Below are 17,037 nucleotides of genomic sequence, written 5' to 3' on the forward strand. Positions count from 1 at the left end.
CGTGCGTGTGCGTGCGTGCGCGCGTGCTCCCTCCGTCTGTCTCTCTCTCTCACTCCCGTCTGTTCGCCCGCCCGTCTATCCGTCCGTCCGTCCGTGCTCCTGCGCTCACAAGCGCGCGCGTCGTCGTCGCGTCCTCGGCGGCGCGTCGAGTCGAGTGTGTGCATCGCGCAAGAGTTGTATCTTCCCTCACGGCCGTAAATCTTCCCGAGTTTGGCGCGCGCGCGCGCGCGCGTGTCAAGGTAGGACGAGCCCGTCGCCGAGGATAAACGAGGACCTTGGGACCGGGGTGGAAGCCGCTTCTGGAGATACGGTAATAAACACCGCCGGGAATCGCCGCGCCGCGCCTCGCCTCGCCTCGCCTCGCCTCGCCTCGCCCCGCGCGCTTGGGAAAGCCGTGTAGGCTCTCGTTCTGGTGTCATATATACCTTCTGTATTCCGCGCGACACCCAGGACCGCAGCGGCCGCGTCGCGCGCGGAAGCGAAGGGAGTGAAGAATAAGGGAGAGAGACACAAAAGTGTAGAAGAGCGTAAGGAGAGCGTGTGTTCGACGTAACGTGACGTGACGTGACGTCGGAGCAAGTCGGAACATCAGCAGCGTCTCGTGGCGCCGGGAGGGGATCCACGAGCACAAGTCGGAACGGGGCCGTCGGGCTGGCGAAAACGTGCGCGTTTCATGTCGGTAAGCGCGGGAGTGACCGTGGAAAGCAGGCGGCATCTACGAGTACCGTTGTAGGGAAGAGCCTCCGATCGCCTTCGCCAATCTCGAGGGCAAATCAGCCGGCGATCTGTCAAACCGATCGGACAGTTGATTTTCTCCCCTCATCTCTGTCCCTGTAATCACACCACGGATTCCGGACTCTGACTCTTCTGCTTCTGTCCCGTGGATTTCCGACTCGATTAAGTATATCGGATACCATACGAAAAAAATATAACTTGAAGGAGTGCACTTTCGAAGGAAAGGAGTCCCTCTCCAGTTGATCCAACGACTCCGACTTGACTTGACTCAACATTGCCGACTGAAAATACCAGCATTGAATTTTATTCACGACTCGGCAGTCAGAAGTAGCCGGTGTCTCGCTATGATTGGTTGAACGATAATCGGTAGTCCGAATTAGAGTAATCGAGTCAGAGTTCCAGTCTATAGTGTGATTAAGGCTTCAAATCCTAAAGCCTAACGCACAATTAAAAAATACAGATGAGACAATAGGAACAGAGAATAATAACAAATTTCAACCTATCTGAAATGATGTGTTCTGGAAGCTTGTTATGAGTACTTAAAGCGAGATAAGAATAATAAAAGTAAGCAAATATTATTAGAATATTTATAACTTTGTTGGTCAACACTTAGTGAATTTTGCTCACTTTTGTAATATTTTCTGCTTTCAGGAACTGGTAGCCCGCGAATCTACAATAGATTTTTTAAGCCTTAAGAAATGGACAAATCATAGTTAATTAATCTCCTCGCATTCGACTGATCCATTTCTTACAGCTTAAGGCTTAAAACACCTATTGTAGATTCAGGCTAATAGTATTCTTGGCTTTTGATAAGTTAAAATCTGTTATTCTCCATTCTCCTATCGCATGTGTTTTTTAATTGTGCATTAGACTTAATTATAGTGTTTTCCAACAAGGACGCAAGGGACACTTTTTCAACGTGAACACAGTGTAATACAGTGAATCATTACATACTTGTTGTTGGCCAACATTACAGCATGAAATGGTTTATTGTGTTACACTATACGCCTTGCTGGAAAACGCCCATAAATAATAAAAATTTCAACCCATAAAAAGTCATGTGTATAAGAATACACCATCTCTGATGAGGTTGAAATCTATCAAGCCTAAGGGAGAGGTGCTTTCGAGGATCCCTACGATATAGTTGGATTTTTTTCTTCGAAAAACGGAATTTCGGGAAAGTTATACGATCGATCAGAATAATTTAAGTTTAGCATTCGTAATTTATCGGAAGAAGCATCCTAAATGTTCCGTTTTCATGTTTACACGCTATCCTCACATCACCCTCGTTGTCTATCGAATATTAAACAAGGATAAATGATGCTCTGTGATGCAAAAATGTATCCTCGATGTTACAGTCGCTCGCTCAGTCAGCTCATGCACTTGGTCTATATTTTTGGCTTTAACAAAATGTGCTAATCAGGTGCAAGAGCTCAGTGAGCGATTGTAATACTGTGAGTGTGCAGCCATTGAAAAATACGCAAGCAACAAGAACAGAAATAATAAATTTCAACCTGTCAAAAACGGTGCATTTTAGTTAACGCGGTTATTGCGATCTCTCATTCCTATTGCCTGTATTGTACAATTGTGTCTCAGGCTTTATAACCTCTACGTCGACGCCATCCCGGTCGGCAGCCGAGGTCTCCTTCTCCCCTAATCTCCTCAGTCGTCTCCCTCCCTCTTTTTTCTCTCTTTCCTCCCTCTCCTCTTTCTCCTCTCTCTCTCTCTCTCTCTCTCTCTCTCTCTCTCTCTCTCTCTCTCTCTCTCTCTCTCTCCGCGGGAGACGAGTTGAAGCCGTTGCGCGGGTTCCTTCGCTTTCTTGTCCCCTGGCGCCCCTTCCCTGCCTTCTTTCGACACCGGGGTACGTCGCGAGAGGTTCGTGATGTGAACGTCGCACTCGTGGACGAGAGAGACGGTAACGTGAATCGTTGGATACCCCTCCGGCATTCTGACGATTCACTCGCCGAATTCGCTGAACGTTATTCACAGCCGTTTATCCTTCGGAAAAGTTGGCGCGGTTGATTTATCATCTTCATAGTCCTTCTTGCCTTCATCCTCGTTGTCGTGTCTAACGCCTCGTCGGAAAGCCTTTGCGTGCGCGCAGCCGCGGTACACGTACGCGAATACTCCGTATATATACGTGCAGGCTCTCTTTCTGGATATAGGTGTAGAGGAGGTTGGTATAGGTTGCCGAAGGTTGAGAGAGGAGAGGAGAGAAAGAGAAGGAGAGACGGAGTGAGGGAGAGTGATGCGGCGCGCACGGAGGATCGGGATCGACGACTGACGGACTGGCTGCATGGTTGACGGAATGACTGATTGGCGTTCACAGACGCTAGCGGTGGTTAGTGAATGCAGGTTGATGCAGACGACTACCTGCGCCTAGCTAGAAGGCGACGCTAACTGTTTTTGCGTGAGTTCGTCTGAACCAGGAGTCGCGCGGATATCCATTCGGTCCGTCTGTCCGTCCATCCATTTGTTCGCTCGTCCGTCCGTCCGTCTGTGCGTCTGTTCGTCGGTCGTCGCGTGTGCGCGCGTGCAAGCGGATCGTGTACTCGCTCACCACGCACCGAGTGAGGACGGGCCGTTTGAACGGGGACTCGAGACATCGCCGTCGTCGCCGCGGTAGCGGTAATTCGAAACGCCCCAGGTGCAGCATACCCGCGCTCCTTGTGTATGCGCTCGCGCGCGCCACACGTACACACGTACGCGACATCGGATACCCCCTCGGGCTCAGACGGAAGTTTGTTGGTTATGGGAGCGAGAGCGGACGCAAGTGCGGAATTCGCAGCGCCATTTTGAAAAATTCGGCCTCGCTAAAAATTTCCTTCTCTTCCCTCACACTTCCGCCAGGCTCCCCCCCCCCCCCCCCCACGCGCCGTCCCCGAGGTGGTGAACGTGCGGTCGTGGTGCGCTTCGTCTCGCCTCCTTGCCTTGCACCGTCTTACCAATTGTCATCAGTGGTGTGTCGTTAATTGTAGGTCGACCGCGCGGCGGGCCACGGTGGACTCATGGAAGGCACGCTGGAGGAGTCTGCCTCTAAGGACTCTTCCCCAAACAGTCCCGATAAACTTTTAAAAGGTGAGCACAGACAAACTCTGTTTGACGTTTTTGACATTTGGTAAAATTCTGTTTCCACATTTTGCATTCAGATCCTCTGGATTATGGATCTTGTGGATCTGTATATCACAGAATTTTATCACAATGTCATTTTGTATGTCCAAACTAAATTGAATATCAAGTTGTATAGTGATACTTTTAATATCATGTGGCTGTCTGCCTGAAAGAGATTTTTGATTGATTGATTCAGTATTAGAAACTCTGGGACGAATAAAGTAAAGCTTCTTTGAAAGCATGCACCACTTACAGCAGATATTGCACATATCATATTTTAGTAAGACAGCAAATATAAAAGAGTATAATATAAAATAAAAGAAAATTGAAAAAAAAAATTATATAAAATTGATTTTATATTCCTTCTGTATGTAATATAAAGTATGCAAGTATGTTGTAATTAATAGAGGTGTTACATATTTCACGGAGAGATTCTGTTGGAACTGATAAGACAGCAATAACTATGTAATAATTGTTATCTAATTTATTTATTACTGATCATAGTTTGGTCGTAATTGTATGCGACATTATTTTATCTAAAGATTACCATCCATTATTACAACTTGAAAGTGGCTTTTAGAAAAATACTTTGGAAAAACTATTTCTATTCTTATGAATATACCATGTTTTATAACTAATTTCTACATCTAGATTCGCTGCAAATAAGATAATATTTTGTTTGGTTTTGTATCAATTATTTTATATGAATTCTTTCAGTTTTACTTACTCAAATTAAATAAAATTTATCACAGAAAACATTCATGGTATGTTAAAAGTAATAACTTTAAAGACATGCTTCAATTCAGAATTTTTCTTTAATAATTACATAACACATATAGTTGTGTTTATATTGGTGCTCTTTTAAATAATTAAGATATTTATTTAATGAATAATAATTTATATATTATTATATATATTAAACACTTTATAATTGTTTGCAGATATGATTATTCCAAACGGTGTCAATGGAAACTATAGTGCTGACAACGAAGAATATATGGATACCAGTGATAATACAAGTAAGACAGCTTTGAAAGATGTTATCACTGAAGAAGAAGAAGAAGAAGAGGAAGAAGACGAAGAAGAAGAAGAAGAAGAAGAGGGCGATGAAGACGACGAAGAGGAAGAATATCTAGACGAGCAAGATGACGAGGATGATCATGAAAGAGTAATCGAGATTCAAGAAGAAGAAAAAAATGAAGATAGTGATCGAAATGAAGAAATAGGTAATACTAGTAAGGAGGGTGAAACGTTTGGCTTGAAAAATAACTTTAATATATCCAACTCACCCGATGGTGTAAGTGAGACGAACAATTCTAGTGAAGTGTCTAAAATTGAAATAAGCGAGTGTGTAAAAAACACATCCTATGAAGCTATGGATGTAGACGAACAAAGTAATAACTCTGATATAGAATGTCTTGATGAGAGCATTACCGAAATACAGTTGGATAATGACGATGTGTTTCTTTCGAAGAAAACTATTGACAAGCACGACAACAATGATATGTCGTCAAACTGTAGCTGTGACAGTAGTGAAATATGTATGCGACATTATTTTATCTAAAGATTACCATCCATTATTACAACTTGAAAGTGGCTTTTAGAAAAATACTTTGGAAAAACTATTTCTATTCTTATGAATATACCATGTTTTATAACTAATTTCTACATCTAGATTCGCTGCAAATAAGATAATATTTTGTTTGGTTTTGTATCAATTATTTTATATGAATTCTTTCAGTTTTACTTACTCAAATTAAATAAAATTTATCACAGAAAACATTCATGGTATGTTAAAAGTAATAACTTTAAAGACATGCTTCAATTCAGAATTTTTCTTTAATAATTACATAACACATATAGTTGTGTTTATATTGGTGCTCTTTTAAATAATTAAGATATTTATTTAATGAATAATAATTTATATATTATTATATATATTAAACACTTTATAATTGTTTGCAGATATGATTATTCCAAACGGTGTCAATGGAAACTATAGTGCTGACAACGAAGAATATATGGATACCAGTGATAATACAAGTAAGACAGCTTTGAAAGATGTTATCACTGAAGAAGAAGAAGAAGAAGAGGAAGAAGACGAAGAAGAAGAAGAAGAAGAAGAGGGCGATGAAGACGACGAAGAGGAAGAATATCTAGACGAGCAAGATGACGAGGATGATCATGAAAGAGTAATCGAGATTCAAGAAGAAGAAAAAAATGAAGATAGTGATCGAAATGAAGAAATAGGTAATACTAGTAAGGAGGGTGAAACGTTTGGCTTGAAAAATAACTTTAATATATCCAACTCACCCGATGGTGTAAGTGAGACGAACAATTCTAGTGAAGTGTCTAAAATTGAAATAAGCGAGTGTGTAAAAAACACATCCTATGAAGCTATGGATGTAGACGAACAAAGTAATAACTCTGATATAGAATGTCTTGATGAGAGCATTACCGAAATACAGTTGGATAATGACGATGTGTTTCTTTCGAAGAAAACTATTGACAAGCACGACAACAATGATATGTCGTCAAACTGTAGCTGTGACAGTAGTGAAATTGCAGACAGCAGCATGGAAAAGTCAGATGTCAAGCTCTGTGAGGAGAATGGAAGCTGTGGCAGTCCCGACATCGAAGAGATAACTGACAGTGCGAAAAGCAACGATCATGATTCGTCATTAGACCGTGCTATTAAAGATCCCTTAAAACAAAAAAAGCCGCGAAAACAGCTCGATCTTAGTAGTATCACGCCAAGAAGAAGCTCGCGCAACATTAAAAGAACAAGCTACATAGAGAAGGAGTTGGAGGAGGAAGTTGACGACGATGGATCTGACATAGAAGAGATTAAGCCGGAAGATCCATTAGGCGGTATCGACAGTAAGGATAAGGAAAATTCTAAACTAAAGTCACCAGTTAGAAATAGTAAAACCACTATTGTCGTTAATGATACTAAACGATTGGTGGAGATCGCCGCTGGTAGTAAATCTATTAAAGGCGGAAAGAAGGAACCTACGTTAGTTATAATAGACACAAACTCCATTCTCTCGGGACGCGGTGGAGTGCCCGTGAGTAACAGCAAACCTCATCACACAGTCTCCAACTCCAGTCCGTTTTCAGTTGTCCCGATGAGTGGTATGACAACGCAGACAATGTACCCCAATATGAGGACAACTATCACGCCAGTACCCATGACTTCAAAAGCGGCACAGTTAAGCCCGAAAACCAGCAGTATGACCACCGTTACGCCAACGATACCGCCGATTTTGCCGACACTGACCGATGATATGTTCGTGGTTGAAGCACCATCTTTCATAGTACCTTATGTATATGAAAAACCACCCCTGAAACCATTGAAAGAATTTGTTACTAAATTAGAGAGAAACATTGAAGAGATAGAGAAGGAAGAGAGGATGAAAAGACTCGCTGACGAAAATAAGGACACTGAAGATCATTACAAAGAAGATCCTGATATTAAAAGAAGTAACGATAAATCCGAGGACAGTGATATGGAGGGAAAGGATAAGCGAGAGGGAGATGATACAGGAAGAGATAGAGAGAATGACAATTCGATAGACTTGATCGAGCATGGATTCAGTAGTTTAAGTGATAAGCACGAGCTAAGGCAAGACGACAGAAATAAAATACCGACATACTTCGAACTGCCATTGGGAAAGTTCTTTATGCAAATTGGAATGAACCTTGTTCAGGAGTATGTGCAAACTGATCTCTTACGGACTCAAAAGCGTAAACAAGGCAAGGGTAGCACATCAGCCGAGACTCAATTAGCCATAAATTCACTTATCAAGAATTTAGAGTTTAGTAAAGAAAATAACGAACCATTCCATTTAGAGATGAAGAAATGCGAGTTCTGTAGTTTTAAAACGGAATCGACATTAGTCATGCAGCATCATCTAGAAACACCGCATATGCGTAATTACGTTTACAAGTGTAACTTCTGTCCGATGGAGGTTCGTAGCCCTCACGATATTCTGTATCATATGGAAGCGGAGCATAATACTCGTGGTAGATTGGAACGCGGTCCTGCTTTCCATCAGTGTCCAAACTGTCCATTCGAGGACAATCAGAAGGGTAAATTGACGCGACACATTCTCGCCTGCACGAAGAAGTTCAGACCGGAGAGGAACTTGGAGCCCGCGGTGGATTGGGAGCCACCGGCCAAAATACCGCGCGTAAATCGCGCGCGACCCATTGGTCCGACCAATCCAAATGCGCTTGCAGCTATGGCGATGAGCGCAAAAGGTGCACAACCCCTGTTACCAAAACTGCTTCCTGCGCCGATCACTGGTCGTGGAAGAGGTCGACCACCGATGCAACCGAGATACTCTGATCTGAAAACATTACGACCAGGTGCTACTCCAATGCGACAAGGTAAATATTTTACAACAGATTATAAAATTTACGAGAATACAAACTAAGAGAATATTTTCTCCGATCTCCGCATCACGCATTTAATGGATTTGCATTCACAATATATTAATGTAAGCTGCATTTCAGACAATGTTGCAGGAATGATGTATCGTCCTACATCCTCTGGTTTATTGGTACCCACGTCATACCAATTCAGTAGTAACCAAATATTCCAGGTAATAATAGTATTTATTGTACATAGATGTGTACTTGCTATACATATGCAGACACTAACAATTCGACTTAGCGGAAAATATAAAAATACAAAAAGTAAAGCAAAATAAAAATAAAATTAATTTGAACCAACAAAAAAATATAAAATAAAATATGAAACGGATTAAAAATTAAAAACTTGTGCCTCAAGAAGAATATATTGGAATAAATCAGGAATAAGCGAAGTAAAAAAATGAGTCTTCAGTTAAAAATATCTGTGGTAAGGTGGTTATATGCACACGTTATTATTTTTATTTTAACATGCTTACTAATATACAAGGGCGATGAGAATTATGACAAGTCATGCCCTTTTTAAAATTAGAGGAAGCTGCAATTTACATGCTGCACAAAAGTTTCATAGTTGTGTGTATCCAGAATATTCGTGTCGAATTATATCTGTATTATATACTACTCGGCTACCGTTATCTGCATAATGTATTATTTATTTTGAATTTTCTAAATACGTATGCACATATTATCATTTTATTTTATCGTAAGTTGGTATCTGTACAATACTGTTTTTAACAAAATACCAAAATAGTATAAGAGATATGCACTAAAATATCTATTTATAAATATTGCATAAGATGAGATATCAAAAGAAAGGTGTAAAAGTTCTCAGATGTATTCATCAAATTTTCTCTAATGTTTAATATGTATTACGTAAACATTTATGTTGAAAGCCATTTAATTAATTGCGAAAATAATATATAAATGGCATTCCTTACTATATAAAAATGCTAATATTACTAGAGAGACTAGTGATTCACTAATGTAGAATACGCCGAAGTATTTATACGGTGTATATACTTCACATTAATGAACTCAAAATTGTACGAAATATTCTTACATCGATGTTTATAGGAAAACTTCTATATTAACTTAAGCACAAATTACATTGATAATAACAAAGTTATATATACATTTTATATACGTTACTTAACAATAGAGTACAAAACGCGTGCCACATTCTTTTAAAGAAATGTACGCATTCTCTAATAATAATATTCACGAATGTGTGTAAACTGTACACACGCGAATAGTTTAAATACAATTCGAAGCTCCAAAGAACTAGTAAAAAAGATGTATGGGTGGTGGCAGGTGGTGGGTGGCTCTGGGACTGTCATGTCGGCTGTCTCGGGAAGTAGCAGTAGCGGCGGCAGTTCCGGTCAACCCACACCAATTGCACTTGTACCCAACGTAATCGACTCTCTGTCTAGGTTGTCCTCATCACAGGTAAATAAATATTGGAGTAACCAGGGAGAATAAATTATTTCGTGAGATCGCATGAATTACGTGTTTTGCAGGTGCAAAAGAAAGGCTTTTAACATTCTCCAAGTTTGATTATGAACGATCGGATGTGAACTTGTAGTCGCTTGAAAACTTTAACCCTGCGCATAGAAAATTTCTTCTATCTTGCAAACCGGTCTAATAATTAATATTACACGTACACACGTAATATTTTAAGGATACATACATATATCTTTATATATATCATTAATATAAATAGAAATTAAAATAAATATAATATTATTTATTTTTTACCTTTTTTTTGTTCATATATAAATATTAATATATGTGGTATGGTTATATTTGTACTATATAGTGCTAAATTTTCATTAACTAATGTATATGTAATTTTACTAATGGAAAAAATATTTATCTTAATTCTTAAAGAAATAATAAATTGTAGTAATTGCTACATGATAATAAATGAAGATTAATCGATGAAAAACTAAGAAACAACGTTTCATATATTTATTAAATTGTTATTAAGATTGTCAGAAATTCAGTTAAGTCTAATGAAATAATACACGCATATACACATACACACATTATTTAAACAGAAAGCAATAACAAATGTTTTACAAATTTAATCTAAAAATTTTCAGGTGGATTTTAATAAAATAGATATTTGTTATTATATGAAAATAACATTTATTGAATTGACACCAATTCGTGTTTAAAAATAACGTAAGCACTTTATACTTTTCAGAATACAACAGCCAGTTCCAAAAATCCGACAGCGAAGTTATTAAGTCAGCCGAGTATATCTATTACTCCATTACCACGTACAACATCTCAGACCTCGATTCCGGGATCAGGAACTTCTTCGAAGTCTGGAGGAAAAAATACATTTGTTATATGTGAAATTTGTGATGGATATATTAAGGTGGGTATACAATAAATTTGAAAGCTTATTGTTCTTATTTTTGATAGCTACTGCTCTTGGAAATTGCGCAAATTATTAAATTAATATAATAAATGATAAATACTGAATAATTCGTATTATTATTAATTAATAATTATTGACACATATTAAAATATTATAAATAATATGCATAAATCTTTTTGAAATATTTTGCATTGCATTCTATTGTATTTATTTTAGGATCTAGAACAATTACGAAATCATATGCAGTGGATCCACAAAGTAAAAATACATCCAAAGATGATTTATAACAGACCTCCATTAAACTGCCAGAAATGCCAATTCCGATTCTTTACAGATCAGGTATTTTTACACAATTATTTAGTTAATTTAATAAATAAAAATATTTCTGAAGTTATAGTCTAATTATATTGCATTTCTTTTATCATGAAATCTATGCACTAATATATATTTACATAATATTTTATGTACAACATCAATAAAATATAATATTTAATAAAATATTAAGTTTTAAAAGCGATTTAATCATTATTATATATATATGATTATCCATTAAAAAAATGTACATACATAATAACATTTTCTTTTTCTCTAAATAGGGTTTGGAAAGACATTTATTAGGATCTCATGGGCTTGTCACATCTAGTATGCAAGAGGCAGCAAATAAAGGGAAAGATGCAGGTCGTTGTCCAGCTTGTGGCAGAGTAAGTTAATTTTTTCTTGTTAGTTTGTAACAAGAGATCTTGTTTTCAAGAATAGAGAGAGCATAAACAGGAATATAAACATGATTTATGAGAGGTATACATGTTGATTTCTAGGTATATCAATGGAAATTATTAAACCATGTTGCTCGAGATCACGGGATGACATTAAAGCCAGCACATTTATCATATAAGTGTACAGTTTGCACTGCCACGTTCGGAATGTACAAGCAGTTCGAGAATCATGTATACTCGGCGCATAGTGTTGTAGCAAAGAGAGTAATGGATAAGAAAAACACGCCTGCATCTCCATCGTCTAGATCGAATGATTCACTTCTAAAGCCATTGAAAATTAACGACGAAATAACGATTATTCCACAGCCGGCGAAACCTACAACCAGATCCGGTGCGATTCAAGGCAGGGGAAAATAGCAATGATGAGTTTGAGTGATAATTGTGTCTTGTCTGATCGAATTTCGCATAACTTTTTGTGGTACTCCATGCCGATCACTGCAAACATACAGTGATTAACGTGCCGTTACGTGTACATGTGTATGTATACTTATGCTTTAAGACGCGAATTAATTCCAAACACCTACAGAAGAAAAAAAGCAAGGAAAAAGAAAAAAATCTTATGACTCGTGACAACAAGGAAACTAGTTGACTGCGTAATAATATTCCATCAATGATTATACCGATATATATTTATTTAAGAATTTTTATTGTTGTTATCGGACCTACATAAAATAGACTGTAAAAATATTAAAGGGTGGCCTTCAGTCTGATTCCTTGGTTAAATCCTAGAGCTGCATACTCCTGACCTATAAACTCGCCTATATGTGTAACATGAACTCTTGCGCGAAATATCAAGTGTATTTAACATTTCGATGCTACATCGTAATAACGTTACGCGCAGTACGGATTACTCTCATACATAGCGAATTCTCTACAATGTAAATTCTTTTTCTAAGATAAATATATTCGAATTTATTCTATTTTGTTATTATGATGTTAATATGACTTTATAGGACAATGAAATTGTCTTTAATCTCCAGTTTGATAGAACGATAAACATCATGTTTGCGAAATAATTTCCGAACTATATACGATGCGATAAATTGTACTAATTGACCAGAGTGCCCACGACAGTCGCGAATCTATAGTACACAGGTACTAAGCGTATACTGAATACCATCTAGTTCTTCAGATATATATATTATGCTTTCATTTCGTCATCATACGTTTTTTAATTAACAGTTAGTGAAATTATCGTCGTGCTTTATTTATGATATTTCATAGAACTGTGTGTATGGAATAATTTATAATGTAATACGAGGAATCTTTTTGTTTCTTTTTTTTTAAATCGAAACTTGTAAATTGTATCTATATTACTATAGATTTCTGAACCCTTTAGTCACGTGTACTGTAATAAAAAAAAAAAACAGAAAATACCCAGTTTTATTTTAGTGCGTTCTTATAAAAACAACAAAAATGTACATTAACATAGGATATAATATAAAGAAATATATCAATAAAATAGGATGGCACACAACTCGTGTATACATTTTTTCTGATAAAAGTGAATATGAAACGGAGCATTGATCCTGTTAGCACACTCAACGCGGCGTACGTCTACATTTATATATGTATATATATAATATAAACATTCATAATATTATATATATAAATATGTAAAATTATCATATAGAGTATAGCAATAGCGTAGTACACAAGAAGAGATTTTTCATTTCATTTTCTTCTTGTATACACTTCGAAACGATTATAGGATTACATTAATATGTAGATAGTCGTTAAAAGAAATAACGAGTTTAATTTAGCAATTTCAATTTGCCCCGATAATAAGTTTTTGTACTATTATTGTAGGATATAATTTTAGAAAAAAAAAATCGTAATCACTGAATGAAGGATTCGAGATAGTGCATTTTTGCACTGTATGGCTGTATTATTTAATTCTGCTATCTTGCCAAATGCTTACGGCAAGCCATGTTGGTAAAACTAAGAAACAGACATAATTACAGAAATATATAGTTTATTGTAATAATTTGTACAATATTATACGATTATAAAAATAAAGTGTGTACCAACATTGAATTAAAATTCTTACAGTACACTTTTGAACCTTTGCATACATATATATGTTACATTTCAAAAATTTAGTAGGAAACAACACAAGTTTGATGCTGAGCAAAAAAATACTGATTGTAAAATGTATCTGTTGACTACTTTGCTTTGTCTTTTTATTAAACAAGATAAAACAATCTATAATTGATATCTGTGTTTAAGAATATTAGAAATAAGTTCTTTCTTTTTTGTCAAATTGTTTTAATATATATGTACTGTAGTTTGCACATTAACCATTTAAATCTTTTTTTACGAAATTAATCAAAAGTGAATTTGTGTCACTAAAGTGTTATATTTCAAAAGTATGAACAAATTAACAAAAACTGAAAAGATTTATAATTTTGAATAAGATTTGATTATTAAATAAAATATTTTATTAATACATTTTTAATTACTTAATTTAAATGAATAAAATTATTGTAATATTTATGAATAACTTGTATCTACATTATAACAAATATCTATGTATCATTTTAATTGTTTTATTATTAGATGTTAATTTGATATTAAATGATTTCACCTACATATATATGTATAATGATGTGATTTAATACTTTAAAATTAAAAAAATTTTTTTTAATTTTTATAGATAATTTAAGAAATGTGGAATCAGAAGATTTATACAAATTTGGAATATTTATTTCATACAATTATTACATTAACTATTGTTAACATATATAATAAAATTAATAACAAAATTTTTGTCAATATTAAATATCCAGATAATTTCTTAACAAAAAGTTGACGGTAATCACCAAAATCATTAGGATGAATCGATGTAAAAGTAGCCGACTGCTAGTCGAAAATTCTGTTTTTTTTTGGACTTATAAAAAACTGATAATTTTTTGTCATTAACTTCCGGATGAAGGTCTTCTGCCGCTTCTCGCAGTACTTTGACACAAGATACTATGATAAAAAACTGATAAAGAGTGTTAAAGGTTAAGTATCTAAAAAGGAGCAAAAAGGATAAATGGTAACCCATTTGAGAACAATAAATTCTTACACTTCCTGTTACAAAAACTATTCTTTTAACTTATTTAGTGTTTGGAAAAATGATTACACATACACAGTATATACATGTAGATATATATATATATATATATGTGTACTCAAAAAATAATATATATATATATTATAATATACATGTCTTGATTGACAAATTTAATATTCGAAATGAAAATCGAAATAAGACTGATCAAAATTATTAATGCGCATGTATCCGTCTTCTCCGCCTGTGGAATAGCTGCGACCATTAGGGTGAAAAGCGAGAGAGTTAATGGGTCCAAAGTGTCCTTTCAAACGTGCAAATTCTTCCTCGAATACTAAGTGAAAGAATCGTGAATCAAATTTTCCTTGTCGTGCGGATGTTGTAGTGACATCCATAGCATCTTGACCGCCACCAAGAACAACCTATAGAAAAATATTGTTTATTTAGTAAATACATTTATGTTGGTACTCTTTCTTTAAATTTTTATCAAAAATTAAAATAACGAACTATCCTGTGATTTAAATCTTACATGATCAAAAATTGGTGATATTGTGGCCGAGTTTACAGGTCTTTCCGTCTTGTAAGTCTTCAATAACACTAAAGACTCGCTGTCGAAAAGTTTTGCTGTATGATCCTTGGATGCAGTTACAAACATGGTGCCATCCTTGTTGAATTGCATATCATTTATCTGAGATTTATGACCTTTAACACTGGACAGCTTCTTTCCTGTCTATAAATATTGTAAACAATGATTATAGTACTATCAATTTACTTATTAACTCATATTTCTGCAATTAATAAGATAATGATAAAAATACTTACCCTCACATCCCAAAGTTTAATTTCACCGTCTTCATGACCTGTGATAATGGTCTCATCAAGAGCTCCCCATAATATAGCAGAAATTCTAGGACCATTGACCGAAATTCTAGAAATTGCATCTTCTTGAGATAACGTAGAATCAACGTTTCGTACATCCATAATAAACATCTCGCACTGATGACCCAAAGCCTTATCAGTAGAAAATACCGCGAGGTTTGCAGAATAACTGAAGCCACACGTCCTTACAGAACTGTTCGTGTGCAATTGTCCTATTTCCTTGCCTAAATATTATACGAAGATATTATGTATGGCTTACAAGCAGAATTTATTTGTATGATTCGATCATATGCACGAACCAGTTTCACAGTCCCAGACTCTCAGAGTATTGTCACCGCTGCCGGATAACAACCGCGTAGTATCCCAATTGACATCAATGCACCATACAGAACCATTGTGTCCGTTGAAAGTACCAAGACGCTCTCCATTCAACGAGTACCAAACATTCGGTTGCTTGTCCTTACTAGCGGAGAATAATAAATCTCCTTCTCTGTTATACTTTATTTTGGTGATGGCACGCTCGTGCCCATGCAACATTAAAGGTTTCTGAAATAAATAATTTCTTTTATTATATAGTAAGAAAGATATAGATATCAGGGAGCATCAGTTGGTTGAATAATGAAACATTTGCCAAGTCAAACAATCATTCGTCTTCCTTTCCTGCTACTTCGGCTAACATAAGATATTTGTATGAACAAATTATTACTCCATACAAAAACAAAAACTAAACGTAAGTTTCAAATTAAGAAGTAAATTGTAGAACCACCTCAAAAATCTGAGTGGTATGGAGAAGAGGTTAATATCACATGTTTCATTGGTTCGCAATAGACTTCAACTCCCATTGCGAGGAAAAATAATCTATCGGCGCGGAATTAAGGAAAACTAACCATTATGTAGCGTTTTAATCTACGATCGTATGTTTCCTAATTAATCGACAAATTAAATTTCTATTTATCGCACAATGCCACAATCACCCAAACTCGCCATTCAATTGATTTCATCGAAGGAGGAGGAGGACGTTGAAACTGGATACCATTTCAGCGGTTTACGACATCGCAGCTAGCGCCATCAGTCGGCGGCTTAGCGCGACTGCTAGTCACATATAAGCATAACTTATGTCCATATGAGCATATGGTGACTAGCAGTCGCGCTAGGCCGCCGACTGATGGCGCTAGTTGCGATGTGTTGTGGCGTGCAGGCGTTAGTTGTGGCGCTCAAATCTCTTCTTTTTCCCGTTTCCCTATTTCGAATCATTTCAAATATACTTGCTGGTTAGAGAGGTAGAAGCGTCCAGCGTGTGTCATGCGTAACTTTTGTAAAACATGGCGATAAATTGTAAGTAGCGCTTTGTAAGATGTATATTTTCCTTTTTAAGTTACGTCCCGAGATCTTAATTGTTCATGTCGTTAGACAATAATCTGGGGATCGATTCTGTATCTTGAAACAAGGTGAAAATTGCAAAAGTGAGCGAATTTACTAGAACATTTATAATTTCATTGGTCAATATCTAATAAATTTGCTCACTTTTGTAATTTTCACTTTGTTTCAAGATACAGAATCGATCCCCAGGAATCATACTTATAAAATAACACTAGGCTATAGTTTACGTAACGTATATTATAACAAAAATGCACCCAAGAGTTATCTGAGCATAATTCTTGAAC

At 36.3% G+C, this 17,037-nt stretch overlaps 2 protein-coding genes across 2 annotated transcripts; one reads left to right on the forward strand and one right to left on the reverse strand.

Moving 5' to 3' along the window:
* Window positions 1-429: 429 nt before the first annotated feature.
* Window positions 430-13,259, forward strand: MEP-1 (zinc finger protein MEP-1). The gene is made up of 10 exons (XM_018541903.1): window positions 430-679; window positions 3,714-3,813; window positions 4,788-5,361; window positions 6,386-8,238; window positions 8,365-8,453; window positions 9,592-9,726; window positions 10,487-10,663; window positions 10,883-11,005; window positions 11,263-11,367; window positions 11,482-13,259. Exons 1-10 carry the CDS (start codon window positions 674-676, stop codon window positions 11,794-11,796), a joined length of 3,477 nt encoding a protein of 1,158 aa, XP_018397405.1. The 5' UTR covers window positions 430-673; the 3' UTR covers window positions 11,797-13,259.
* Window positions 13,260-14,655: 1,396 nt separating this feature from the next.
* Window positions 14,656-16,368, reverse strand: eIF3i (eukaryotic translation initiation factor 3 subunit I). The gene is made up of 5 exons (XM_018541813.1): window positions 16,261-16,368; window positions 15,673-15,919; window positions 15,317-15,597; window positions 15,024-15,224; window positions 14,656-14,916 (listed from the first exon to the last, which is right to left on the reverse strand). Exons 1-5 carry the CDS (start codon window positions 16,261-16,263, stop codon window positions 14,668-14,670), a joined length of 981 nt encoding a protein of 326 aa, XP_018397315.1. The 5' UTR covers window positions 16,264-16,368; the 3' UTR covers window positions 14,656-14,667.
* Between the last annotated feature and the right edge of the window lie 669 nt (window positions 16,369-17,037).

This window comes from Cyphomyrmex costatus, unplaced genomic scaffold, assembly GCF_001594065.2.
Source record: "Cyphomyrmex costatus isolate MS0001 unplaced genomic scaffold, Ccosl1.0 scaffold30, whole genome shotgun sequence".
NCBI classification, from domain to species: Eukaryota; Metazoa; Arthropoda; class Insecta; order Hymenoptera; family Formicidae; genus Cyphomyrmex; species Cyphomyrmex costatus.

What these genes read in the sequence shown, in the direction of transcription:
- eIF3i (XM_018541813.1), bottom strand. An exon ending in TTAAACTTTGGGATGTGAGG is followed by an intron (nt 15,225 to 15,316) that starts GTAAGTATTTTT and finishes CAATATTTATAG; the next exon opens with ACAGGAAAGAAGCTGTCCAG. An exon ending in TATCACCAATTTTTGATCAT is followed by an intron (nt 14,917 to 15,023) that starts GTAAGATTTAAA and finishes ATTTTTCTATAG; the next exon opens with GTTGTTCTTGGTGGCGGTCA.
- MEP-1 (XM_018541903.1), top strand. An exon ending in TGCTACTCCAATGCGACAAG is followed by an intron (nt 8,239 to 8,364) that starts GTAAATATTTTA and finishes GCTGCATTTCAG; the next exon opens with ACAATGTTGCAGGAATGATG. An exon ending in TCCGATTCTTTACAGATCAG is followed by an intron (nt 11,006 to 11,262) that starts GTATTTTTACAC and finishes TTCTCTAAATAG; the next exon opens with GGTTTGGAAAGACATTTATT.